The 26,929-nt window shown below is 38.7% G+C and overlaps 1 protein-coding gene across 1 annotated transcript in view; it reads right to left on the reverse strand.

Moving 5' to 3' along the window:
* FAM186A (family with sequence similarity 186 member A) overlaps window positions 1-26,929 on the reverse strand; it is an 83,802-nt gene that overhangs the window by 37,421 nt on the left and 19,452 nt on the right. The window contains 4 exon segments of the mRNA XM_029206706.1: window positions 13,902-13,974; window positions 16,985-17,167; window positions 17,810-17,945; window positions 20,274-20,473. Of these exon segments, the coding sequence (XP_029062539.1) occupies window positions 13,902-13,974; window positions 16,985-17,167; window positions 17,810-17,945; window positions 20,274-20,473 (592 nt within the window).

A 26,929-nucleotide genomic window follows, 5' to 3' on the forward strand; every position in this document is an offset into this window, starting at 1 on the left:
GAGTGCAGGCTTAGTAGTTGTGGTGCACAGGCTTAGTTGCTCTGCAGCATGTGGGATCTTCTGGACCAGGACTTGAACCCGTGTCCCCTGCATTGGCAGGCGGATTCTTAACCACTGCGCCACCAGGGAAGACCCTACACAGTTTTTAAAAGGAGTTTTGCTGCTAAAGGAAGGAGAGAAATGGGGCAGTAACTGGCAGAGGAGATGGATCTTAGAGAGTTGTTTGTTTGTTTTTAAGTTAAAAGTTAAGAAAAATAACATCATGTTAGAGAAGCAAAAGTCGGTGCTGAGAGAAATGGGAGAATTACTGAACCAATGTCCTTGAATAGAAGAGATCTAGTGTGCAAGTAGAGAGGCTGGCATTAAATAGGAGTCATATAGTTCATCCACAGGTAACAAGAGAGAAAGTAGAATATATAAGGACAAATTCAGATAATTAGGGAGATGTGGTTAATAATGTGGAATTAATAATGATTGCTTACATTTTCTCAGTGCAGTAGGGAGCTAGGTCATCGGCCAAGAAAGAAGATGGAAGAGAAGGCTGCAGAGATCTGAAGAGACAGGAGAAAATATAGAATTTTGTCCAGGAAAGTCAGAGTGAATGGATTAGGGAAACATAGTATATTTGCCAGGCAGCATTATGGGCCACTTGAGGTTAATGATTATATAAAGTAAGACCAGTCAGCAAGTTTGAATGTTTTCCTGAAGCTACATTCAGCTTCCAGGGTGCAGCTATGGAGTAGGCAGAGAAAACTGGATTTAAGCTGGGCTGTGGTCAGCCAAGGAGTATTTCAGAGCAAGAGAAAAACAAATGAGTTCGAGTTGAGAGCATATACCAGGAACTGATTATAATTATAACTATGGAATTCTAGCTGGGTTACAAAGGAAGTGAGGACATGAAGGGGTGAGAGACAGTAAGAAGGTGGTAGAATTAATGAAGGAAAGGTCTCTGTGGAGTTCAAAAGGATTGTGGAGTTGGGGTACTAGAAGGAGAGAGCTATAAAGAGGTGATGTTTGGAGAATGAATTATTTGAAACCAAGACTATGGAAGGGTTGCAGTTTTCCTTTTTTTTTTTTCCATTAGTCATATCCTTGACAAGGTCAAGGATATGACTAATGGGTAGAGGATTAAATCTCTGAAGGAGAACAGATCAAAGCATTGTGAGGCCCCGTGTTGGAAAGAGCTATGTGAATATTGAAATTACCAGGGATTATGACAGAGGGACTGGATAAAAGTGACAGTGAGCAAGGAGGAGGTAAATGACTGCAACAGAGAGAGCAATGGGTAGTATATAGTCTCATGACAGGAGATTTAAAGCTGAGTCTTATTAGAGAGTAGGGGAGAATGATCTGGAAGTAGCATTGAGGAATGAGGAAGATCCCTACCTCATTTCCAGGCCAAGCGATAAGGGGGATGTGAAAGTTAAAATAGACATCCTTTGAGAGGGCTGCAAGTGAGGCAGTATTATCAGGGGAGAGCAAGGGGTCAGTTATTACTTTGCGTATTTTGAGGATATATTGTTATAAGCATCTATATTAACAATATAGATGTATGATATTATCTCTATATTACACATTTTTGATCTACTGTCTCCCTTTGCCCCTAATGATGCTTCTTGCCTTGAATTCTATTTTTGCCTGTTATTAGATGTCTGCTTGGCTTTTGGGGGGGGGTTCATATTTGTCTTTTTCTATCTCTTTGTTTTAACTTTGTCCTGTCCTTTTTAAAAATTTTTATTGGAGTATAGTCAATTTACAATGTTGGGATAGTTTCTGCTGTACAGTAAAGTGAATCAGTTATACATATACATACATCCACTCTTTTTTAGATTCTTTTTGTCCTGTCCTTCTTTTAAGTGTGTCTCTTGTAGACATTATATTGCTAGATCTTGTTTTTAAATTAAATCTGAGAATTCTACCTTTTCTTGGTAAATTTAACTAATTTATTAAATTCCTTTTATGTTGAACATTTTATTTCTTCTTAGATTAAATTTTCTTTCATTTTTTTCTTGCTTATTTACTTATATTAGTTTTTTCTATGAGTTTGAAAAGTATGCATTTTATATTTGTTCTTCCACTGGTTATCTTTAACTTGTTAAGACTCTTACTTGTATTTATCTTTCCCAACTTATGAAACTTATCAACACCTATCTGTATCTTCCTCCATAGTGGGACAAATACTTTAACATACACACTCTTGCCTACCTCTGGATATTGCACTTTGTTATATCTGTGGTGTTTGTGTGTTTGTGTGTGTGTAGTGTATTTATATTTACAATGCTTTTAGACACCAACAAACTTTACAAAATTATTTTCTCATTTTTACTATCTTATATTTTGAGGCATTTCCTAAAAGTTTCATTTGATAGATCACTTCCTTCAAGAGTATTTTCAAAGAGGATCTTAATGATACTGCTGAGACCTTGAAGGTCTGAGACTATATTTGTTGTACCCTTACATTTAAGCAATAGCTTAGCTGAATATAGCTTAGATTCAAAGTTCTGTTTTCAATATTATAAAAATATTTATTATTTTCCTGTCTCTAATGTTGCTCCTGAGAAGTCTGACATTCTGATTCATTCTCTTTGTGGGTGAGCTGCTTTTCTTAGAATTTTCTCTTTGCCTTTGGAGTTCTTAAATTTCATTAAAATATCACTAAGTATTCATGTTTTCTATATCAGCCCTCTTTATCCCCACTCCCCATATACCCTTCCAATATCAGTCTTTCTTTGGAGGTTCTCACTTGTTTTTTTCATATATCATCTTCCCTCCATTAACTTTTTCTCTCCTGCTGGGACTCGTATTATATAAATGCTGTCTTTTCTATGTCTAGCTTCATTAATTTGTATATTTTTTCATCTCTTATTCATTCTCAATGTCTTCTGGAAAAGTTTCTTGACCTGATCTTGGGTTGTGTTCATTTTGCTGTTTATATCATCTAGTGAGTTTATTTCAATTGTGTATTGAATATTCAGTAATCCTGCTTGGTTCTTCATAATTGTTTGTTTCTGCTTCAGTATCAATATCCTCTTTGGGAACATTTATTTGGCCTGTATTCTATTAATTCTTGTCATCTAGAGTAGGTTATTCAATTTATTGTCTTCCTAATTGTCTAGTTATTTTTCCCTGTGAGGTCATTTTCCTTTACGAGTATCAGTTATCTTGGTGAGTAATGGAAGGAGAAAGGGGTGGGAGGAGTCAAGACCCGCCTTTAGCTTGTACAACTCCTGGTGAGTGGGAGGGTCCAACTTTGAATGTTTTTATATCTATCGCTCTCGTCAGAGGGCTTTGCCCCTTAGTGAAGGTCTCTGTACCCTAGGCTTTGTCCTTTTATTTATTTATTTATTTATTTTTGGCTGCTTTGGGTCATTGTTGCTGTGCGAGGGCTTTCTCTAGTTGCAGCGAGTGGGGGCTACTCTCCGTTGCGGTGCGCGGGCTTCTCATTGTGGTGACTTCTCTTGTCGCGGAGCGCGGGCTTTAGGCGCACGGGCTTCAGTAGTTGTGGCATACGGGCTCAGTAGTTGTGGCACGCGGGCTCAGTAGTTGTGGCACGTGGGCTCTAGAGCACAGGCTCAGTAGTTGTGGCGCATGGGCTTAGTTGCTCCGAGGCATGTGGGATCTTCCCAGACCAGGGATTGAACCCGTGTCCCTTGCATTGGCAGGAGGATTCTTAACCACTGCACCACCAGGGAAGTCCCCTTAGGCTTTGTTCTTTTCTAAGAATGTATTTGTCTAGCCTCCTGGGTGAAAAGAAAGCCTATGAGGAAAGGTAGGAGGAAACCCTTAGGTGTTTGTTGGCTGAGCCAGCAGTTGCTGGTTTTTTTACCTTACATCCCAGTAGTGTAACCCTATGAACTTGCTTTCTGGTATGTAGAGGGATGATGGGGAAGGCAGTGATCTACCCTAGGCATGCAGTGGATAGAAAAGAGCCCAACTCAAAATTTCTCCCCAAATCTCCATGTTGAAAGCCGGGCCCTCCTTTGTCTAGGGCTACTATTTCCCTTCTTTATCAAACCATAACCATCTTCTGACCCTCCAGGGGTTTCTGCTGGTTTCATTTTCTTTCTTTTTTTTTTTTTTTTTGCCCATTCATTTCTTATTTCTGAGGCATCTTTGGGCTTGAGTTGGGTGGGGGAGGTAGACTGTGCCACTTTGCCATCATATCAGGGATCATTTTGTGATAGCCTACCTCAGTGTTTGTTGAAGCTTTGTGTTTCAAGTAATTTAGAGCAGAAAATATTCTTTCTTGAGTGGTTATGGTAGTAGTCTGGAAATGAAGATGTTTAACCTGAAGAACTACAGGCAAAATATAAAAATATAGGTTGGACAAAGCAATGTATATACATGAAAGAAAGCAAAATAGGCATTTTACTGAAACATTGAAATTTACTTTCCACATGCTTGTGTTTAATTTTACAGTCACTTGGGAATCTTCTTAAACCTGGAAACAAGATGAGAAAATTAATCTTATTACAAATTACTCTTGAACACATTTGTGGGAAAACAGATGATTCACAGGGAAATTAAGAGTGCCACCAGAACTCACAGTCAAACTAGTAAAATCAGTCTGTAATCCATATTTATAAAAGTCACCTTCACAAGGCAGAATGTCTCCCAGGACCAAATTCAGGAAGAGCAGGGCCTGGCAATAGTTTATACTTATTAGACAGTATTCTTACACCTGAAGTTAGAACACAGCCTAAATATTGACAATGGTTGTTATTTCTGGGCATGGACTTGTCTGTATTTTCCAAATTTTTTTATGATGAACATTCATTACTTTTGTAATTGGAAAAAATTATTCGAATGGAATTTTCAAAGTGAAATCATCATATAAATATACAAACTTGTGCAAGGATATTTGCTGCAGCATCGTTTGCAATGTTGAAAAAGATCCAGATTTCTATCAGTAGGAGAACCGTTCAATAAATTATGATAGATCTTTATAAGAAATATCATGCAAACAATAAAGATGATGATATAAGTCTATATTAACATAGAAGAATTTCAAAGATTTACTGTTAAGTGAAGCAAAGTAGGTTAAAAGACATGTCTGAAATGAGCCCATTTTTGCAACCAAAAAGTAAGTGCACAGAAATTTTTTGAAAAGTGTATGCAAAAAGTTTCTTCTCAATCTTAACAGCAAGTAAAAAGTTGAGCAAAGTGAAAAATCAACGACTCTTCTTTGATTCTTTGGAGAAGTGAGGTCACAGGGCAAACCATTGCCCCCAAAATTGGAGAGACAGACAGATGATATAGAGAATTACAACTTAACTAGAACAGAAACTCATGAGCAGAAACTTCTGCAGGAACCAGTGCCTGGTAAAAAACCTAAACTGTAATTGATGAATTGCTGGAGGCTCAGTATAAACAAGTCTGAGAGTTAAAAACTCCAGGGGACCTAGTCAAAGGGACCTTCAGAAACTCTACTAGGTCCTGACAGTGAAGATTGGAGAAAAATCCCCTCATGTTTACCCCAGAGGAAGGGGGAAAGTAACCATTCTGAAATACAGCAGAGCATTCTGTTCTTCTTAACAAATCTGCCCTCAGGAGAAACTATTTTACCAGAGTCTAACATGCTGGGGTTTTATCAGGGCCTGACCTACTTGGAGGAAGGGAAATACTCAACTCCAGTCAGCTCTAGCCATCCTGTCCCATCTAAGGTGGAGTGGGAGTCATGGGTACTGAGAAGCACTGGTAAAGTTCATAGTCCAGAGGCATAGGCTCTCCAAAAGACTGAGACCTAATCATAGAACTATAAAATGTTTCCCCTTCTCCCATACTTCATCACACCACTAAAGGCCTATTTACCAGAGTTTCTTTCACCTAGTATATCATGTCTGGATTTTAATTAAAAAATGACAAGGCACACTAAAAGGCAAAAAATACAGTTTGAAGAGGCTGAACATGCATCAGAACCAGAGTCAGATATGGTAGTGATGTTGTAATTATGATAATTATAATCATAATTAACTGTGATTAATATGCTAAGGACTTTGATGAAAAAGTAGATAACATGCAGGAACATTGGATAATGTGAATTTTCTTCAAAGAAGAACTCTCAAGAGAAATTTTAAAATATTTTGAACTAAATGAAAATGAAAATACACACTTATCAAAATTTGTGGGTTGCAGCAAAAGCGGTGTGCTTAGAGGGAAATTTATAGCATTGAATGCACATGTTAGGAAAGAAAAAAATCTTAAATCAATAATCTAAGCTTCCACCTTGGGAAACTAAAAAAAGAGGAGCAAACTAAATCCAAAGTAAGCAGAAGAAAAGAAGTAATAAAAATTAGAGCAGAAATCAATAGAGAAAATCAACAGATTTAAGTGGGCATCTTGCTCATCCCTCAACCATGTGTTAATGTTGTTTAGAGTTACATATATAGTTAGGTATAAAGCCAAATGTGTAGAAATATTAAGAGCAAATTCAGTATAGTGGTTTCTATGGAGCAAGAAGGAGAAAAATGTCATTGGTTAGGGGTACACAGAGGAATTCACTCTTATGTGTGTTTGTATTATGTATTTTTAATTTTTGCTTTTTGGGTTTTTCCTTTCTTTTTTAAAAACAATTATTTAAGTTATTTATTTTTGGCTGCGTTGGGTCTGTGTTGCTGCACACAGGCTTTCTCTAGGTGTGGCGTGCGGGGGCTACCCTGCATTGCAGTGCGCGGGCTTCTCGCTGCAGTGGCTTCTCTTGTTGCGGAGCACAGGCTCTAGGTGCACGGGCTTCAGTAGTTGTGGCGCGCAGACTTACTTGCTCCAGGGCATGTGGGATCCTCTTGGCCCAGGGCTCGAACCTGTGTCCCCTGCATTGGCAGGCAGATTCCTAATCACTGCACCACCAGGCAAGTCCTTTCCTTTCTTTTCCTTTCTTTTTTTTTTTTTTTTTTTTTTGCGGTACGTGGGCCTCTCACGGTTGTGGCCTCTCCTGCTGCGGAGCGCAGGTTCCGGACGCACAGGCTCAGCGGCCATGGCCTCACGGGCCTAGCTGCTTGGCGGCATGCGGGATCCTCCCAGACCGGGGCACAAACCCGTGTCCCCTGCATCGGCAGGCGGACTCTCAACCTCTGCGCCACCAGGGAAGCCCCTCCTTTCTTTTTTAAAGAGCATGTTTTTTTCTTTTAAATTTTATTTATTTATTTATTCATTTAGGCCACGTCTCACGGCATGTGGGATCTTAGTTCCCCAACCAGGGATTGAACCTGCACCCCCTGCAGTGGAACTTCAGAACCTTAACCATTGGACCACCGGGAAAGTCCCCGCATGTTTTATTTCTTAAGCTTAGTGTTGCATTTGCAGATTTTTGAATATTACTGTGCTTTTTGCTGTCTGAAATATTGATAATAAATATCTTTAAAATATTCTGTAGCCCTCTAGATAAAGTCCAGGGAACCTAATATGGATTACAAACACCTTCATGGTTTCTCTGACCCTACTTACCTCTCTAATCTTGCCGCTTCCAGTTTGTACACAGTGGTCCGACCAGGCTGACCAATTTTCCTCAAAAGACCTGCAAGCCTTTGCCATTCCCTCTCTCCAGCACAGCCAGCCCTCCTCCCCTTTTCATCCATCTTCCTCTTGCTATTAAATCTTTGCTTAATTGTCCATAACTTTAGGAAAACTTTTCTGGCACTTTATCTTTGTGTGGATTGAGTACTTCTTTGTAATTCCAAAACATTTAGTACTTTCACCATCTCTTACCACTTATTCACACCATATTGGAATTGTTGATTTACTTCTCTGTAGCTTCCATTTGAATATAAAAGTATAGAAACTGTCTCATTTATCTTAACATCCCTGGCCTCTGCCTAGTACCTGGCAGTAATAGGCCCTCAGTAAATATTCTTCTAGGAGTCAATTAGTTAGTTAATGATGGGCTGGTTTACTTAACATTCTTTTTTTTTAAATTTTATTTATTTTATTTTTGGCTGTGTTGGGTCTTTTGTTGCTGCATGTGGACTTTTCTGTAGCTGTGGCGAGTGGGGGCTATTCTTTGCTGCAGTGCGCAGGACTCCCATTGCGGTGGCTTCTCTTGTTGCAGAGCACGGGCTCTATGCCTACAGGCTTCAGTAGTTGTGGCACGTGTGCTCAGTAGTTATGGTTCATGGGCTCTAGAGCACGGGCTCAGTAGTTGTGGTGCACGGGCTTAGCTGCTCTGTGGCATGTGGGATCCTCCCGGACCAGGACTCGAACCCGTGTCCCCTGAACTGACAGGCAGATTCTTAACCACAGAACCACCAGGGAAGCCCTACTTAACATTCTTGAGGCATGCTATAATTTAATTTTTAATGTGAACCCTGTTTAATAATCAGTATTTAGCTGGAATCATAAATCTTAACCATCCCATAGTGTGGTTAGAAATAATTACCTGGAAAACAGAAACAAAAATAAAAACAAACAAAACCCAAAACAGAAATCATTACCTGGAATAAAGTTCTCTTCAGTCATTCGTATATCAAAGTTTGGGTTAAATTAGGTCTTGCTTTTGTTTTTTAGGATTAGCTCATAGTAGGTGTTCATCAGATTTTTATTTTTATAAATTCAAATTTGATGACTATAATAGGTATTACTCTAATGGATGGTAAGTATGATACCACTTGCATTTAATGAACCTAATGAAAATGCCATTGTTACTTATATTTTCTTCTTAGTCTGCTCTTTTGCTTCATTTTCCTTAGAGTCCATGTGCTGCTAACTAAAGATTGTGATTTACGAACAGCTCCTAACCCCGTATGTAAAAAAAATACTTAAAAAAATTATTTATTTGGCTGTTTCGGGTCTTCGTTGCAGCACACGGGCTCTTCATTGCAGCTTGCAGGCTTCTCTCTAGTTGTGGCGTGCGGGCCGTTTTCTCTCTGTAGTGAGCTCTGTAGTCTGTGGCTCGTGCACGGGCTCTCTGGTTGAGGCACTTGAGCTCAGTAGTTATGGCGCACGGGCTTAGTTGCCCTGCAGCATGTGGGATCTTAGTTCCCTGACCAGGGATCAAACCCGCATCCCCTGCATTGGAAGGTGGATTCTTTACCACTGGACCACCAGGAAGATATAATATTGTTTTATATCTTAATAAAATAATACAACTTTCCTTTCAAACAAAAGTTATATGCCAAAATGTTAGCAGCAGTATTATCCCTGAATGGTAGGGGTCCAAAGTAATTTTTAAATTTTCTTTGTTATACTTTCTTATACTTTATATATTTTTGAAATATTTTTGTAAAAATATATCAAATTATACTTGGAAAAAAGCAATTCCCTGTTTAAAAAGAAAAACTTTAGGAAAAAGACTTTAAGTGGAATGGCAGATGGTCAGCATGGAAACAAGAAGCATGGGGTCACAGAAGAGTCTCTGGAAAAGCAGCATGCTGCGTAGCCAGCATAACTGTCCAGGTTGTTGGTCAGGTACATTCTTATGGTGGAGATGAATCCACATCATAATCTTATGTCACAACCATTGATATCACGTAAACAGCTGCTTCTGCCCTGATTCTGTATTTGCCAGACAACTTTCTAATTTCTGATTTATGTCCTAAGTAGTTTTTCCCCCTTTAGGGAAAATGCTCTAATAAGCCAAGGCAAACATCTGAACCATTTCCTTATTTTCAAGTGTGCAAGCCCCCTGCTAGGACCAGCCCTTAGAAAAAATAAAGAATTATGACACAGCACACTAGGGACTTCCCTGGTGGCACAGTGGTTAAGACTCCACACTCCCAATGCAGGGGGCCCAGCTTCAATACCTGGTCAGGGAACTAGATCCCACATGCATGCCACAACTAAGAGTTCTCATGCCACAACAAAGGAGTTGGCAAGCTGCAACTAAGGAGCCCGCCTGCCACAACTAAGACTTGGTGCAGCCAAATAAATAAATAAATACATATTTTTTTAAAAAAAGAATGAATGACATATCACACTATATGCCAGCTTTCTCTACCCATCTTTTAAACAAAGATTTGAATAGTGAAAGACAGAAAGGCACGTGTACGTGTTTGCTTATGTGTGACACACAGAAAGTGGCAGGGCCATAGGGTGAATGACAGAAACAGAAAATCCAGTCATTCTGAGTGACACTAACCTTTGTCTACTGTATGGTAAGTAAGAATTTTCACATCAGATGGTCTTTATCTCAGTGAGAGAGAAATATTTAAACCATTTAGCTTAAGGTAAATTTCAGGTATCTTTAGTGTGGCATGTGGAACTTGTTTGAAATTCTGCTTCTGCTTCAGCTTCCTAGTCTTTAAAATGCTTGCTCTCTTTACCTCATCAGGATGGCTGTGAGGTTTAAATTTGATATTAGATTCACTGTTTGTAAAAAGCACCACACAACTGTGAAGTGTTATTGTTATTACTATTACTTAACAGGTAATATAGTACTTCCCTCAATAAAAATTGCACCAGATAGCCTGCAGTTTCCAAAGCTTCCTCTGCCCTAAGAGAGTCCTGTTGAAACTGTTCTTTTGGGAATTCCCAGTGGTTAGGACTCAGCACTTTCACTGCTGGGGCCCGGGTTCAATCCCTGGTCAGGGAACTAAAATCCCACAAGCTGTACATGCAGCCAATAAATAAATAAATATTTTTGAAAATATTTTTTAAAAATGGAAACTGTTCTTTTGAGAGTTGCTGCCTTTTGTAATTCCTCAGTATTTTATCACCCCCTACTTTGATTATTACCCCTTTGGGGAAAGAAACATAGATTTATTCATTCATTCAACATTGAACTTTTTTGGATATCTCTAATGGGTCAAAATGTCAGATCTCCTGGGATACAAGGAGACAGATGCATAAACAGATCATTATAATACATGTGGTAAATACAATGATAGAGTAATAATCTTAGGATATTATGGGAGTTTGGGGAAATGGCACATAAGGGCAATAGGGAAGATTAGGAAAACTTTCCTCAGGGGGGAAAAAAGTATAAACTGATTAAGTCAGTAATATTTTGTGCTGCAGGTAACAGAATCCCTACCCTCTTGCACTGTTTGTGGGAATGTAAATTGATACAGCCACTATGCAGAACAGTATGGAGGTTCCTTAAAAAACTAAAATCAGAACTACCATGCAACCCAGCAGTCCCATTACTGGGCATATACCCTGAGAAAACCATAATTCAAAAAGAGTCATGTACCACAATGTTCACTGCAGCTCTGTTTGCAATAGTCAGGACATGGAAGCAATCTAAATGTCCACCGACAGATGAATGGATAAAGAAGATGTGGCACATATATACAGTGGAATATTACTCAGCCATAAAAAGAAACGAAATTTAGTTATTTGTAGTGAGGTGGATGGACCTAGAGTCTGTCATACAGAGTGAAGTAAGTCAGAAAAAGAAAAACAAATACCATATGCTAACACATATATATGGAATCTTAAAAAAAAAAAAAGGTTCTGAAGAACCTAGGGGCAGGACAGGAATAGAGACGCAGATGTAGAGAATGGACTTGAGGGCACGGGGAGCGGGAAGGGTAAGCTGGGACGAAGTAAGAGAGTGGCATGGACATATATACACTACCAAATGTAAAATAGCTAGTGGGAAGTAGCCGCATAGCACAGGGAGATCAGCTCGTGCTTTGTGACCACCTAGAGGGGTGGGATAGGGAGGGTGGGAGGGAGGGAGACGCAAGAGGGAGGAGATATGGGAACATATGTATATGTATAGCTGATTCACTTTGTTATACAGCAGAAACTAACACACCGTTGTAAAGCAATTATACTCCAATAAAGATGTTAAAAAAAAAGTAACAGAATCCCTAAGGATGGTTGAAACTAAAAAAGTCATTTATTGCTCACTTAACAAAAAGGCCAGAGGCAGGTGTACTCAGGGTTGTTCCAGCAACTTAATGTTATCAAAGATAGGGTTTCATTTATCCTCCTCCTCTGTAATTCTTGGTGTATTGTCTTTTTGTCCTGTGGTTATCACCTCAGGGTTGCCAAAGATGACAATAGCTCCAAGCATCACATGACACATCAAGGCAGGAAGAGAAATTTTAGTTCTAGTCATCTCTGTTGGAAACAGGAAGAAAGGGTACTGGAGAGTAGGGAGGTTTTTGTTTTTATATATTTTTAATAAAAAAAAATCATTTATTTATTTGACTGCCTTGGGTCTTAGTTGCGGCACATAGGATCTTCGTTGTGGTGCACGGGCCTCTCTCTAGTTGTGGCACGCGGGCTCCAGAGCATGTGGGCTTAGTTGCCCCAAGGCATGTGGGATCTTAGTTCCCCGACCAGGGATGGAACCCACGTCCCCTGCATTGGAAGGTGGAATCTTAACCACTGGACCACCAGGGAAGTTCCTATATTTTAAATTAAAAAAAAATTTTTTTATGAGATAAAGTAAAAGAAGAAATATGTTATCGGCCCTGGATTTTTGCACGTAGTGTTCCTTCTGCCTGGCATCCATGGTCTCTTGAACCCTTTCCACATATTATATCTCAGTGCCTCATTATAGTACCTGGCACATAGGAAGTAGTAAATATTTTTGAAAGGAAAGCAGGCAGAGCAAAAATAGAGGCAGTTGAACACAACAGGCAGTTAATCTCCTTAAAACATATTGTCTAGGGGCTTTCCTGGTGGCACAGTGGTTAAGAATCTGTCTGCCAATGCAGGGGTCACGGGTTCGAGCCCTGGTCCAGGAAGATCCCACATACCACGGAGCAACTAAGCCCATGGGCCACAACTACTGAGTCTGCGCTCTAGAGCCCGTGAGCCACAACTAGTGTGCCCGTGTGCCACAACTACTGAAGCCTGCGTACCTAGAGCCCATGCTCCTAAGCCAGAGAAGCCACCACAATGAGAAGCCTGCACACCCCATCAAAGAGTAGCCCCCGCTCACCACAACTGGAGAAAGCAGGTGTGCAGCAACGAAGACCCAACGAAGCCAAAAATAAATACATTTTTAAAAACATATTGTCTAAAATCAGGGGAGGTAAGTAATAAGGCAATTACAATACAGAATGGTAAGTGCTAAGACAGTATTAATTATAAGACGCTATGGGAGAACACAGGAGTCAGAGAAGACAGCTCGGAAAGAGTGATTGGGAACTTCCCTTTGATCCAGTGGTTAAGACTCTGTGCTTCTAATGCAGGAGGCGGGTGTTCCATCCCTGGTCAGGGAACTAGGATCCCACATGTCCTGCGGCATGGCCAAAAAAAAAAAAAGTTGAGAAAAAAAAAGAAAGAGTGATTATTTAAACTGAGATCCAAAGGATGGTAGAAATAACCAAACCCAGAGGGAAAAAAGTCTCTTGGTTTGGACTATAATTGCCACAAAGTAAAAAAATATATAATCCTCTTTGAGGGAGAAAGACCTTGAAGAGATTCTAGGGAGGAAAAAAAGAGGGGGAGGATGGCAAATAGTAACGGATCATGTAGTGCCCGTTATTACTAATTAAAGGTGTCTTAAAAGTAGGTTTAGTGAAAAATAGAAAAGAATCCAAGTCTTCAATTCTTCTATTTCCTATAATGTCTTATTAAAGTTTTTCACTGTTTTAGCATCTCCTACTCTGAAAGTTTTCAAACATCTAACTCTATAACTCAGAAACTCCTAATACATATTTTGTATCTAATATCATGTAAAAATGGAAGTTTTGGCAAAGCCCAATAGAAGGGTTGCCAGATTAAATACAGGGTGCCTAGTCAAATTTGAACTTCAGATAAATAATAAATAATTTTTTACAATTACATGGACCATACTTATACTAAATCACTTGCTGTTTATCTGAAATTAAAATTTAACTGGGTGTCCTACCTTTTTATTTGCTAAATCTGGCAACCCTAACAATGGATACCAAATTCCGAAGAGAAGTGCTAGACTAGGATTTACAAAGAAATAAACTCTTAATCTTTTAACTCACTCTGAGGGTATTAGATGGTCAAGGAGAAGAGGATTTTGAGAGTGCTTCTACCCTTCCTCCACTCCGAGAACTTAACATGAGTCTCCAGTTTGGAGGCCCAGTAGACGAGGGTCTGATTCCATACCTGAAAAAAAAACCATACCTAACTGATTGGCTAGCTGCTCTAATGGCAGAAACAAAGAAAAAGCTGCTGCTGCATTGGGATAGGCCTTCAGCCTCAGAGTTTATCTGGACAAAGGAGGCTCAAGTGTTTCCTATAGACTAGATGAGGACCACACATACATATATACCCAGGAGAGATGACATAGGGCTGTCATGTATTCTGTCCAGGAGAACTGCCTTAATATGCAAACACATCTCAGCAGAGAGAAGCTGGGGGTATCACACATGCAAACAACCAGTTGGAATAGAAATGTATCTGCCATGATGAAGAAATCTGCAGGGAATTCCCTGGCTGCCCAGTGGTTAGGACTCCGCACTCTTACTGCCAAGGGCCCGGGTTCCATCCCTGGTCAGGGAACTAAGATCCCACAAGCCGTGGGGTGTGGCCAAAAAGAAAAAAACATGCAGAAGACATCTGCAGATGAGTGATCTCCAGTGATGATGATCACCAAGGAACTCACCAAGCACTCCCATGAAAGAGTCATCTTCAAAAATCTGTCACATCCAGGAAGCAATGATGTGAGAAAATGCAACAGTGGTAGTCAGTAAGAACTTTCTCTTTCCCTTTCCCTCTCCTCCCTTCTCAGAACTGTAATCCATAAGAGGTCCAATACCAGCAAGCTGGAAAAGTTGGAACAAAAGCAGTAGGGCCACAAGAGAGAAAATAAGCTGTTCATGTCCTCCTTCCCTGACTGTTAAGTTGCAATAGTCTAAACTGGAAGAGAGGAGAGCTTTAAAAGAAAATTAAAGCTCTATTATACATGGTTCTGGACATTTTAATTACCGACTAGATAAACTTACATTACTGAAAAGTTGCCAGAAATGGGGACTTCCCTGGTGGTCCAGTGGTAAAGAATCCATCTTCCAATGCAGGGGACATGAGTTCGATCCCTGGTCGGGGAATTAAGATCCCACATGCTGCGGGGCAACTGAGCATGCACACCACAACTACTGAGCCTGAGTGCCTCAACTAGAGAGGCCGTGTGCCCGCAAACTACAGAGCCCACGCTCTCTGGAGCCCACACGCCCCAGCAAAAGATCCCGCATGCCACAACGAAGATCCCACCTGCCGCAACTAAGAATAAATATTCACGACGTAGCCAAGAATAAAATAAATAAATAAATATTTTAAAAAATACTATATAAAAAAAAAGTTACCAGAAATGTCATGGAACCATCTAGGTTTTCATCTAGAGGTAGGGTAAGAACTAGCTTCACTGAATAAATGTAAAGGGATGTAAAATCACTTTGGAAAAAAGCTAAGCCATTTCTTATAAAGTAAATATACACTTACCATACAACCCAGCAATCCCACACCTGGGTATTTTTCTAGGAGAAGTGAAAACTTACATTCACCCCAAAACCTGTATATGAATTTTTATAGCAGTTTTATTCATAAGTGCCAAAAACTGGAAACAACTCAGATGTCTTTGACCTGGTGAATGGATAAAGTAATATGGTATAGCCATACAGTGGAATAATACTAGTCAGGAAGTAAAAGGAAATGAATTACTGATACATGTAACAGCATGGATGAATCACATGAATTATGCCAAGTGGAAAAAGCCAGATTCAAAAGATTACATACTGTATACTTCCATTTATATGACATTCTGGAAAAGAGAAAACTATAGGGACTGCAAGCAGATTAATGCTTGCCATAACTATGCACTTGTCAAGACTCAGAACTGTACCCTAAAGAGGTTAAATGTATATACATTATACCTTAAAAAAAAAAATCTATGGGAAGCTCCTTGATTCTGAGTACTTCCAAACAGTAAATTGGAAGTAGGAGTCTCACTAACTTTGTAGGATTTAGCATGAGTAAGAAGTGAATAGTTAGGTCAGTAGTATATCTAATAGTTGAAGCTAGCTGTGGAATGGAGATAAAGGAAATATTATTCAAAGAAAAATTTATACATCTTGTCCCAAGCACTATAGGCATTAAATTAGCAATGTTATCTCTCCAAATAACCTAAGTTAATTAATTTAATTACTCAAAAAATGTAAGGGAAAATGGGAGACAAAAAGAAAGCTGCTTTCTGATTATAACCTATAACTTAGGAGTCATACTTACTCAACTTAATGGTTACATTTGATTTGGTTACTTTTCTTCATGAACACTTGTGCTCATGGTATATGATTTTATATTGTATACATTATATAATATTTTTGCTATTACTTTACTTTATTATAGAATTTTAAGTGTCTTATTTCATGGTGTCTGCTACCTAAACAAATTGATGAGTTAACACTATTTCTTCTTACCCCAGGACTTGGATTTCACCAGAATAAATCAGACTGCTCCCACAAACTCTTTCAGGTTACAAAAGTTCCATTTCTAAATTCTTAGCTTAGAACATTAAATAATCCTCTTACTTGAGAGAGGTAATGGAGACTCCAAAACTCTTCACTTCCACTAGAATGGTTTCCAATAGTTTCAGTGAGAATCTGGTTTAACAGAATTTGGAAATGTGGAACCACATGACCACCTTACCTGTTCTCTCCGAGTCTCTTCAGTGCATCCTGGGATACAAGCACTGAATTTACTTCAAATTTGGCCTAGATATGACAACTGCATTTAAGGTCATGTTACTGAATCATGAAGTGGGCGAAAGCATTCTACTACGGTCTTTCTGGTTCTTCCAGTAATAAATCCCTAAGGGTGGAATTCAAAGTGGACCTATCTAGAGTTAGATTAGGTTTCATGGTATTATAACTGCTTTTTGTCTGTTTGTTTGTTTGTTTATATTATTCCAGTAGTGACATCTATAGGCCTATGAAGAGAAACACTAAAAGACTAATGTTGAATTTACCTGTACTATTTTATGGCCGGTGTGAGTCTGACCTCACACCAAAAAACTACTTTTGGCAACTCCCTGGTGCTGTAAGAGAAAGTCAGGTTAGGGAAACAAAAGGTACATGACCAAAGGCCCAATTACCAGAGTGCTCCCCCCCAGTCCTTAACTTACTTTGGTTGAATGCACGCAAGAGATCTTCGGAACGTAGAGTGAACATCTAACTGGAGCAGCATAGGAATATCTGGGTACCCACCCAGCTGGGCCCAGAGTGAATACATTGATGTCTTCTCTGTTATTGGGTAACTTGAAGTGGATAGATCAGCATTCCAGATGGCTTCCATTTGGTCTTCTTGTCTAGAGAATCAGAGAACAAGCACCATTTGGAAGCATCAAACTCTCCTGAACTCCATAGCCATTCAAAAGATATAATTCCTATTCTCGCCCCTTCTCTTCACCACCACCGTGTCCTATAAAGCCCCCCTGGCACCAAGGAACATTAGCTATGCCCACTTTGACTGAGAGATGGATTAAAACAGCAGAATTTGCAGAAATAACGTTTTTTCCCCCGAAAGTTGCATTTCCATGACTTCACCTACTAATACGTTTTAAAATGACTTTCTTAGCTTCATGGAGTATACACTCCATATGCAGGCTATGTTTCCCCCACAGCAGTCTTTTCCCCTTCCTTCCCAAAGTTTCTACCTTCTTAAAAAAAAAAAAAAAAGTAACGCTTCTAAGTTTCTTCACTGTGTGTATTAAAATAATTTGTTTCTTCGTAAGGAAGAATCAACTTCATTTTTTTTAAGGAACTCAAAATTAGTTATTAAATATTTAAGTAGAAATAAGCCTTTTGCTAAATTAGCTAAGAAAATTAATATTCTCCACTGAACCATATCAAAACTGTGGAGAAGGGGAAGCTCTTGGGCAGGAAAAAAAAACATGAGGTCCCAGATATTATCCAAAGAAAGTTTAATGTCAGTCTTTCCTACCACATACCTGAACTTATTGAATATATCATACTTTTTGTCCTCTTCTTTTAGGATTGGCTGTTGAACAAATTTGGTAGAGGCAGATGTTTGCTTCTTTTTGATGATCAAAGGGATAGGTTGATTTAGATTCAATTTATATATCTCTTGAAGCTAAACATAAATAAATCAGAAAAAGGAAATCATGAAAAGAAAGGGCCAAAGTCTTTAGGAAGGTCTTCCTAGCTGGCCTTAGCTAAACTATGACACTTCCTTGGAAAAGGAATTCTCATTCTCCAAGCCCTTTCTCCCTTCCTCCTGCCACTCCTCGACCTCTACCTGCCTCCAACACACAATTTCAGAGTTGGCAACTATGATGTATAAAAACCGTGGTCCTGCATTAAGTTCTAGTTTTAGTCCTCTCATTTCCCAGCTTTGTGACTTTGGGTTAGTTGCTAATTTTATCTGCACTTCTTTTCTCATTTCTAAAACAAGAATAATAAACACAGGGTTCTTATGAGAGTTGTGTAAGACAATATATTCATCAGTTGTGAAACATTGTGCAAATATAATGATAGCTAACTTTGACTGTCAGGTGCTTTCTATGTATTAATTTATTTGATATTTGCTACCTTATGAGATAGGTACTATTATTATCCTTGTCTTCTTACATATGGGGATATGAAGCTCAGAAAAGTTAAGTGGCTTGCCCAAGATCTCTTAGCTAGTATGTGGTGAAGCTGATTTGAACCCAATCTGGTAGCAGAACCAACCTCTTGACCATCACTCTGATTCAGTGTATTTATTCATTTCTACCCTTTTCTTCCTTTTTGCTTTTTCCCCTCCCTTCTTGATGCCTTGATACCCACCTCATCATCTAGATTCTAGCTTCCCTGACCCCAGACCCATATTAATCCCCTGAAATGCCCTAGACATTGTAATTCCTGTCAGACAGTTCATGACACTGCCAATTCATCTTGCTTTACTCCATTTACATTGGTCGTATTTTCCAAACCCAGAACTGTCAAAAATATCCAATTTTTGAGGTCAGAGAGTTTTAATGTTTAAAGTGTACTTCTAGGGACTTCCTTGGTAGTCCAGTGGGTAAGGCCCGCTGCTCCCAATGCAGGGGGCCCAGGTTCAATCCCTGGTTGGGGAATGAGATCCCGCATGCATGCCGCAACTAAGACCCGGTGCAGCCAAACTAAACTAAACTAAACTAAACTAAACTAAAATAAAATAAAATGTAACTTCTGGGGAGTTCCCTGATGGCCTAGTGGTTAGGATTCCAGGCTTTCACTGCTGTGGCCTGGATTTAATCCTTGGTTGGGGAACTGAGATCCTGCAAGCTGTGTGGCGTGGCCAAAAAAAAAAAGAAAAGAAAAGAAAAGAAAAAGTAACTTCTGGGAAATTCACAATATGTCTATAATGAGAAGTCTCTCTGTACCTTCTAGAGTAGCAAGTAAACTAATCTTGTAAATTATTTACTTTAGTAAAAGAAAATGATGTATAAATATTCCTAGAACTCCAAGAATGTTACAGAACTCCATGCTGGAGAAAATAATGGGAGCATATAATCCCAGAACAAAGAACTCTAATCTCAGCTCTATAACTTTTGGAAGGTATCACTTCCAAAAGCATACTAATGGTCATCTCAGAGAGGGCTCTGAGACATAATTGGGTGGATGTCAGAGTTCAGCAGGATCTTCTGTGCCTGGTGCTATGTAAGCAAGTTAAGTAAACCCTTATCTCCATTTTTTGTAAATGCATATTAAAACTTGCTTTCTGATAGTTTTGAGGAATGTAACCACCAAGAATCAGCTGGAGAGCAGTGAGCTCAAGAGGTTTCATATCTAGAGGCTGGTAGATGTGGGTTGACTAGGAAGGAGTTGAGCATTTCTGGAAGTCTCTCCTATTCTAACCTTTTCTCATCTAGAGAGTCCAGCCAGTATTCCTGTTGTCAATTTAGGAGTTTCACTGAAGTCACAGTGTAGTGGATTGAATGATGAACTCCCCAGAAGATATGTTCACTCAGAACATGTGAATGTGGCCTTATTTGGAAAAAGGGTCTTTACAGATGTAGTTAAGGATCTCAAGATGAGGTCATCCTGGTTTAACCAGATGGGTCCTAAATCCAATGACACATGGCTTTGTAAGAGGAGAACATAAAACACACTAGGAGGAAGGCCATGGGAAAGACAGAGGCAGAGATTGGAGTTATGCAGCTACAAGCCAAGGAATGCCAAGGATTGTCTATAGCCACCAGAATCTAGAAGAGAGACTTGGAACAAATTTCTCCCTCAGAGCCTCCAGAAGGAACCAACCCTGCCAACACCCTGATTTCTCGAACTGGCCTCCAGAACTGTAAGAGAATACATTTCTGTTGTTTTAAGCCATGAAATTTGTAGTATGTTATGGTATCTCCGGGTAACTTATTTTCAAAGCCTACCACTTTGCCTTTTCTTACAACACACTGGGGAGAGGGAAAAGAAAACAGATTATCTGGCTGAATAAGTACGTCATTTTCCTCAGGCACTGATTCTGTTTCTGCTGTAGCGACTTCTGCTTCCCTGTGCAGATCTGCATCACCTTTTTTTGATAGTCATCAATTCTGCTCAGCATTATGTAGAGGTTCTGGGTCTCATAACCTCTCCCAGTATTCTGGATGGCTTGTAACCATTTAATTATGTTGTTTCTTGGAAAAATTAACAAGAATGAGATTCATATAATTACTGACACTAACTCAGCAAACCTGGTGTCACCAGTCTCATCTCATCCTTAGTAAGTAGAGAGAGATAGTATAGGGGTGGCAGGCTTGCTTAATGAGACCTTAATCTAGTTCCCTATATGACTAAACTTTCAAAACTCTATATGACTGTCAAATTTTCATTAACTCCTCACACAGTTTTTAGTGTTAAAATAGTGTTGCTTATTATTTTTTTAATATATTATATTTTAGTATTGATATGTATACAACATATAGAAGGTACTTAATACAATTATGAAAAAGAGTGTCCTTGCCTTCAAAGCACTTACAAGCCAGATTAGGAGACTAATAAGTTGTGTCAGAGAGAGAATGAAATAAATGCTAAATAGCAATTTAGCTGTTTGAGCAAAAAGGAAAACATAATTAATTCTAACAAGAGGAATAAAGAATGCTTCATAGGAAGACATTGAATAGGATCTTGAGGAACAGTCATAAAAATGTAGTACCCTCTTTACTATAATGTAGTAAGCCACAATGTTTGGGCCTCCAAAACATGGTTTTTTGCCATCCCTATTCTACAGGAGAGGAAAAGGATTCTGAGCAAAGTTAAGTAATTTTCTAAAGTCACATAATTGATAAATAACAGATTTGGGAAGCAAACCCAGATCTTTTCTCTTTCCACAATACCAGTATTTCTCAAAGTGTGGACCCTAATCACCTGGACTGAATCATTTTGTTGGGGGTGGGAGGGTGGTGCTTGTTGAAAATGCAGATTCCAGGGTGCATCCCCAGACCGTTTGAATAAAAAATCTTGGTGGTAAGCTTCAGGATCTGTATTTTTAAAAAAATCTCAGGTAAACCTTACAGCCACTGAAGTTTGAGAAAAAGGGGATGAAGAATTCCAGGTTGAGGGAACACTATAAATAAAGGCAAGACAATGAAAGTTATATTTTGGGAGTGGTGAATACTCTGGAACTTTTAGACCACAGATATGTGAAAGGATATAGTGGGGGATGAGACTGATATAGCTGTCTCATAAACAGCATATTATGGAGTTTGGATTTTGGGGGAGGTAGGCAATGGGAACCCACTGAAGATGTTTTTCTGAATATATGTATTTTACATATATAGAGAGAGGGGGAAGGGAATAACTCTTAGGTCTCTTTGTGGGTTGTAATAGCTTAGAACCTACTGTATATATGGATCATTTAATACTTAAATATATTAACTTTCTGAGTTAATTTTATATTTTATTATTATTTTTTTTTTTTTGGCTGCGTTGGGTCTTCATTGCTGCGTCCGGGCTTTCTCCAGTTGTGGTGAACGGGGGCTACTCTTTGTTGTGGTGCAGGGGCTTCTCATTGCAGTGGCTTCTCTTGCTGCGGAGCATGGACTCTAGGTACGTGGGCTTCATTAGTTGCAACACACGGGCTCAGTAGTTGGGGCGAGCGGGCTCTAGAGTGCAGGCTCAGTAGGTGTGGCACACGGGCTTAGTTGCTCCATGGCATGTGGGATCTTCCCGGACCAGGGATCGTCCCCTGCATGGGCAGGCGGATTCTCAACCTCTGCGCCACCAGGGAAGTCCCCTTGCAACCATTCTTTGAAGTAATTATCATTACATCAATTTTACAAATTTGAGTCAGCACATTTGAGTCTTAGAGAAGTTCAGAACTGGAAATTCGAGCCAAGGTCTTCCTGACATCAGAGAAAAAGCATGATCAGAATTTGGATATAAAACTAATACTACCCTCCTACACTGTTGGTGGGAATGTAAATTGGTGCAGCCTCTATGGAGAACAGGATGTAGGTTCCCTAAAAAACTAAAAATAGAGTTACCATATGATCCTGCAATCCCACTCCTGGGCATATATCTGGAGAAAACTCTAATTTGAAAAGATACACGTTCTTTTGAAAAGATACATGCACCCCAGTGTTCATAGCAGCACTATTTACCATAGCCAAGACATGGAAGCAACCTAGAAGTCCATCAACAGATGAATGGATAAAGATGTGGTATATATAGACAATGGAATATTACTCAGCCATAAAAAGAATGAAATCATGCCATTTGCAGCATATGGATGGACCCAAATTTTATCATATTAAGTGAAGTAAGTCAGACAGAGAAAGACAAATATCATATGATATCACTGATATGTGGCATCTGAAAAAATGGTACAGGGAATTCCCTGGCGGTCCAGTGGTTAGGACTTCATGCTTCCCTGCTTCCATTGCAGGGGACACGGGTTCGATCCCTGGTTGAACTAAGATCCTGCAAACCACATGGCATGGCCAAAAAAAAAAAAAAAGATAAAAATGAACTTATTTACAAAGCAGAAATAGACTCATAGACATAGAAAACAAACTTATGGTTACCAAAGTGGTTACCAGGGGTTGGGGGAGATGAATTAGGAGTTTGGGATCAACATATACACACTACTATATATAAAATAGGTAAACAACAAGGACCTGCTGTATAGCACAGGAAACTATACTCAGTATCCTGTAATAACCTATAATGGAAAAGAATCTGAAAACGAATGTATATATATTAATATGTATATATGTATAACTGAATCACTTTGCAACGAACACAACATTGTAAATTAACTATATATCAATTTTTAAAAATTAAAAAAAAAAATAAAAATACTTTATTGCTAAAAAATTCTAACAGTCATCTGAGCTGGTAGAGAATCTTGCCTCAGTGCTGATGGCTGCTGACTGATCAGGTGGCGGTTGCTGAAGGTTTGGGTGGCTTTGGCAATTTCTTAAAAAAAGACAACAATGAAGTTTGCTGCATCCATTGACTTGTCCTTTTTCGAATGATATCTCTGTAGCCTGCAGAGCTGTGTGATAGCATTTTTCGTTTGTTTGTTTGATAGCATTTTATCCATGGTAGAACTTCTTTTAAAATTGGAGTCAGTCCTCTCAAACCCTGCCACTGCTTCAACAGCTAAGTTTATGTAATATCCTAAATCCTTTGTTGTCATTTCAACAGTCTTCCCAGCGTCTTCATCAGAAGAATCTATCTCAAGAAACCACTTTCTTTGCTCTTCCATAAGAAGCAACTCCTCATCTATTCAGGTTTCATCATGAGATGGTAGCAATTCAGTCCCATCTTCAGGCTCTACTTCTACTTCTAGTTCTCTTGCTGTTTCTACCACATCTGCAGTTACTTCTTACACTGAAGTCTTGAGCTGCTCAGTTATCCATGAAGGTTGGAATCAGTTTCTTCTAAACTCCTGTTCACGTTGGTATTTTGCCTTCTTTCCATGAATCATGAATGATCTTAATGGCATCTAGAATGGTGAATCCTTTCCAGAAGGTTTTTAATTGACTTTGCACAGATCCATTATCTATGACAGCTACTGTATAGCCTTACAAAATCTATTTCTTAAATAATAAGACTTGAAAGTCGAAATTACTCCTTGATCCATGGGCTGCAGAGTGGAAGCTGTGTTAGCAGGCATGAAAACAACATGAATCTTAATGGAGATTAAGATTAATGGAGCATCTCCATTAGAGCTCTTGGGTGACCAGGTGCATTGTCAATGAGCAGTAATATTTTGAAAGGAATCTTTTTTTTCTGAGCAGTAGGTCTCAATAGTAGGCCTAAAATATTTAGTAAACCATGTTGTCAATAGTTGTGCTGTCATCTAAGCTTTGCTGTTTCATTGATAGAACATAGCAGAGTAGATTTAGCATTTTAATTTAGCATGGTTAATGAGCACTGGCTTCAACTTAAAGTCACCAGCTGCATTAGCCCCTAACAAGAGAGTCAGCCTGTCCTTCAAAGCTCTGAAGCCTTGAAGTCAGGCATTGACTAATCCTCTCTAGCTATGAAAGTCCTAGATGGCATCTTCTTCCAATATAAGGCTGTTTTGTATACATTGAAAATCTGTTTTTTAATATAGCCACCTTCATTACTTATTTTAGCTAGATCTGGATAACTTGCTCCAGCTTCTACATTAGCACTTGCTGCTTCACCTTGCACTTTGATGTTATGAAGAGGCTTCTTTCCTTAAACCTCATAAATCAACCTCTGCTAGCTTCAGACTTTTCTTCTGCAGCTTTCTCACCTCTCTCAGCCTTCATAGAATTGAAGAGACTTAGGGCCGTGCTCTGGATTAGGCTTTCAATTAAGGCAATGTCATGAATGGTTTGATCTTCTATCCAGACCAGTAAAAGTTTCTCCACATCAGCAATAAGGCTGTTTGTCTTTCTTATCATTCATGTGTTCACTAGAGTAGCACTTTCAATTTCCTTCAAGAACTTTTCCTTTGCATTCACAACTTAGCTAACTGTGCAAAAGGCCTAGCTTTCAGCCTTTCTCAGCTTTCAACATGCCTTCCTTACTAAGCTCATTCATGTCTAGCTTTTGACTTAAAGTGATAAAGTGAGGGACATGAGACTCTTCCTTCCACTTTAACACTTAGAGGCCATAGTAGGGTTATTAATTGGCCTAACTTCAATATTGTTGTGTGTCTCAGGGGATAGGGAAGCCCAAGAAGAGGGAGAGAGATGGGGGAACGGCCGATTGGTGAAGCAGTCAGAACACACAAAACATTTATCATTTAAATTTGCCATCTTATATGGATACGGTTCATCGTGCCCCGAAACAGTTACTGGTTTCCACCGACAGACACACACACACACACACACACACACATACAACTTTGCTTCTTTCTTCCTTTCTTTGTCCTGCTAGACTCTGCCTTTGCTGCCTTACTGACTTTTACTAGTTCTTTGAGACATAGTTCAAAGGTCTGGACTCCTAGAAGCTTTACCTAACTCTCCCCTCTCCTCAGTCCTCTTGTATAGAGTAGGTGATATATTCTTTCCACGTCATACTATATAATCATTTGTTTGTATGACTGTCTCTTAGTAGACTTTGAGTGCCCTCAAGGCAGGGTTATGGCTTATCCATTTTTGTATCCTTCCACCCTCTACCCCCTGGGCCTAACCCAGCCCCTGGCATGTAGTGGATATTTTAAATGTTGATGAATTAAATGATACGTTAAATCCTATCTAGTCACCGCAACATTTAATATCTTTAAGAACTTTCTTCAATATATATGGAAATGAAATGTTTCATTATCAGCATCTGGTGTAATTTTACATTCTTTCCATCATTGCTTTTCAGGTATATTACACTGATCATGTGGTAATACAACTCTAAAACTGTATTTTAGCATTTAAACATGGAATCTTTACTTACAGAGGTTCTACAAAATTTTCTTTATTCAAAAATAGTTTATATTATTATACTTTATGTTTTCTCTCCCATATAATGTTAGAATCTTCTTGACTCAGCCATTTTTATTATGGAATCTTTCATCTGTCAATATTTAATTCCTTGTTATACCTGTTGGTGATTTGATTATTATAACATTAAATATTAAAGAAGAGCTTTCTGAAGAATGAACAAATTGATCCTTGATGGATCAATTATAAAAGTTATAAGTGTATAAATTAAATATTGTTGTGAAATGTTGATCTATATATTTCAATTTTTAAATGATTTTACTAAAACAGGTCACATCGTGTCACTTAGCTCTTCAAAATCTTCACTAAAACTAAACAAACTTAATTGCCATATAAAAATTAAGAAAGTTGTCATAGAATTCCCCCCAAAAGTACCAAGCCCATATAATATCATAGGTGAAATCTATCAAACTTACAAAGAATAGCTAATTTTATCATTAAACTGTTCCAGAGCATAGAAAAAAAATAAGCTTTCACATTTTTTAAATGATATAAACTTAAACCAAAATTTGACAAAGATAGCACCAAGAGAAGTAAACCACCAAACTTACTAATGAATATCAATGCAAAGTAAAATCCTAAATAAAATATTAGCAAATGTAACACATTCAAAGAAAGGTACAACAAGGACAAATTCCAGGGATGTGATGATGGTTTAAAATAATTAATCATATTAATAGAGCTGAGGAGAAAATATGTTCTCTAATAACCATGAAAATGAAGTGCTGAAATCACATTTAACAAAATGTGATTTAATAAATTTAACAAAATTCAACATCCACTCTTGATTTAAAAAAAATAACAAAACAGGAGCTGACAGATACTTCTTTAATATGATAAAATGTATTTCAACCCAAAAGCCAGCATTTTTTAATGACATATACTAGAAAGATGTCCACTATCACCACTATAATAATTAGCAATGAAAGGACTTACATTTTGGCATTCTGAGTTACAAAGGAATGGAGAAAATAACCCCCCTCAAAATGAAATTGACTAAGGTTAAAGTTGTTTTGTAACTTTTTCAGAAAGGAGAATATAAATATAAACAATCCTTTTAAATGTTCTTGAAGGTGAGTTTTTTCCTAGAAAAAAATAACATGGGACCATGGAAGGGCACTACTAGCTGTTACTCAGGGCAAGTCAAATGAACAAAGATGGCCTTGTGGCCACATC

This window comes from Monodon monoceros, unplaced genomic scaffold, assembly GCF_005190385.1.
Source record: "Monodon monoceros isolate NGI ecotype Baffin Bay Population unplaced genomic scaffold, NGI_Narwhal_1 Super_Scaffold_6, whole genome shotgun sequence".
Classification (NCBI taxonomy): Eukaryota; Metazoa; Chordata; class Mammalia; order Artiodactyla; family Monodontidae; genus Monodon; species Monodon monoceros.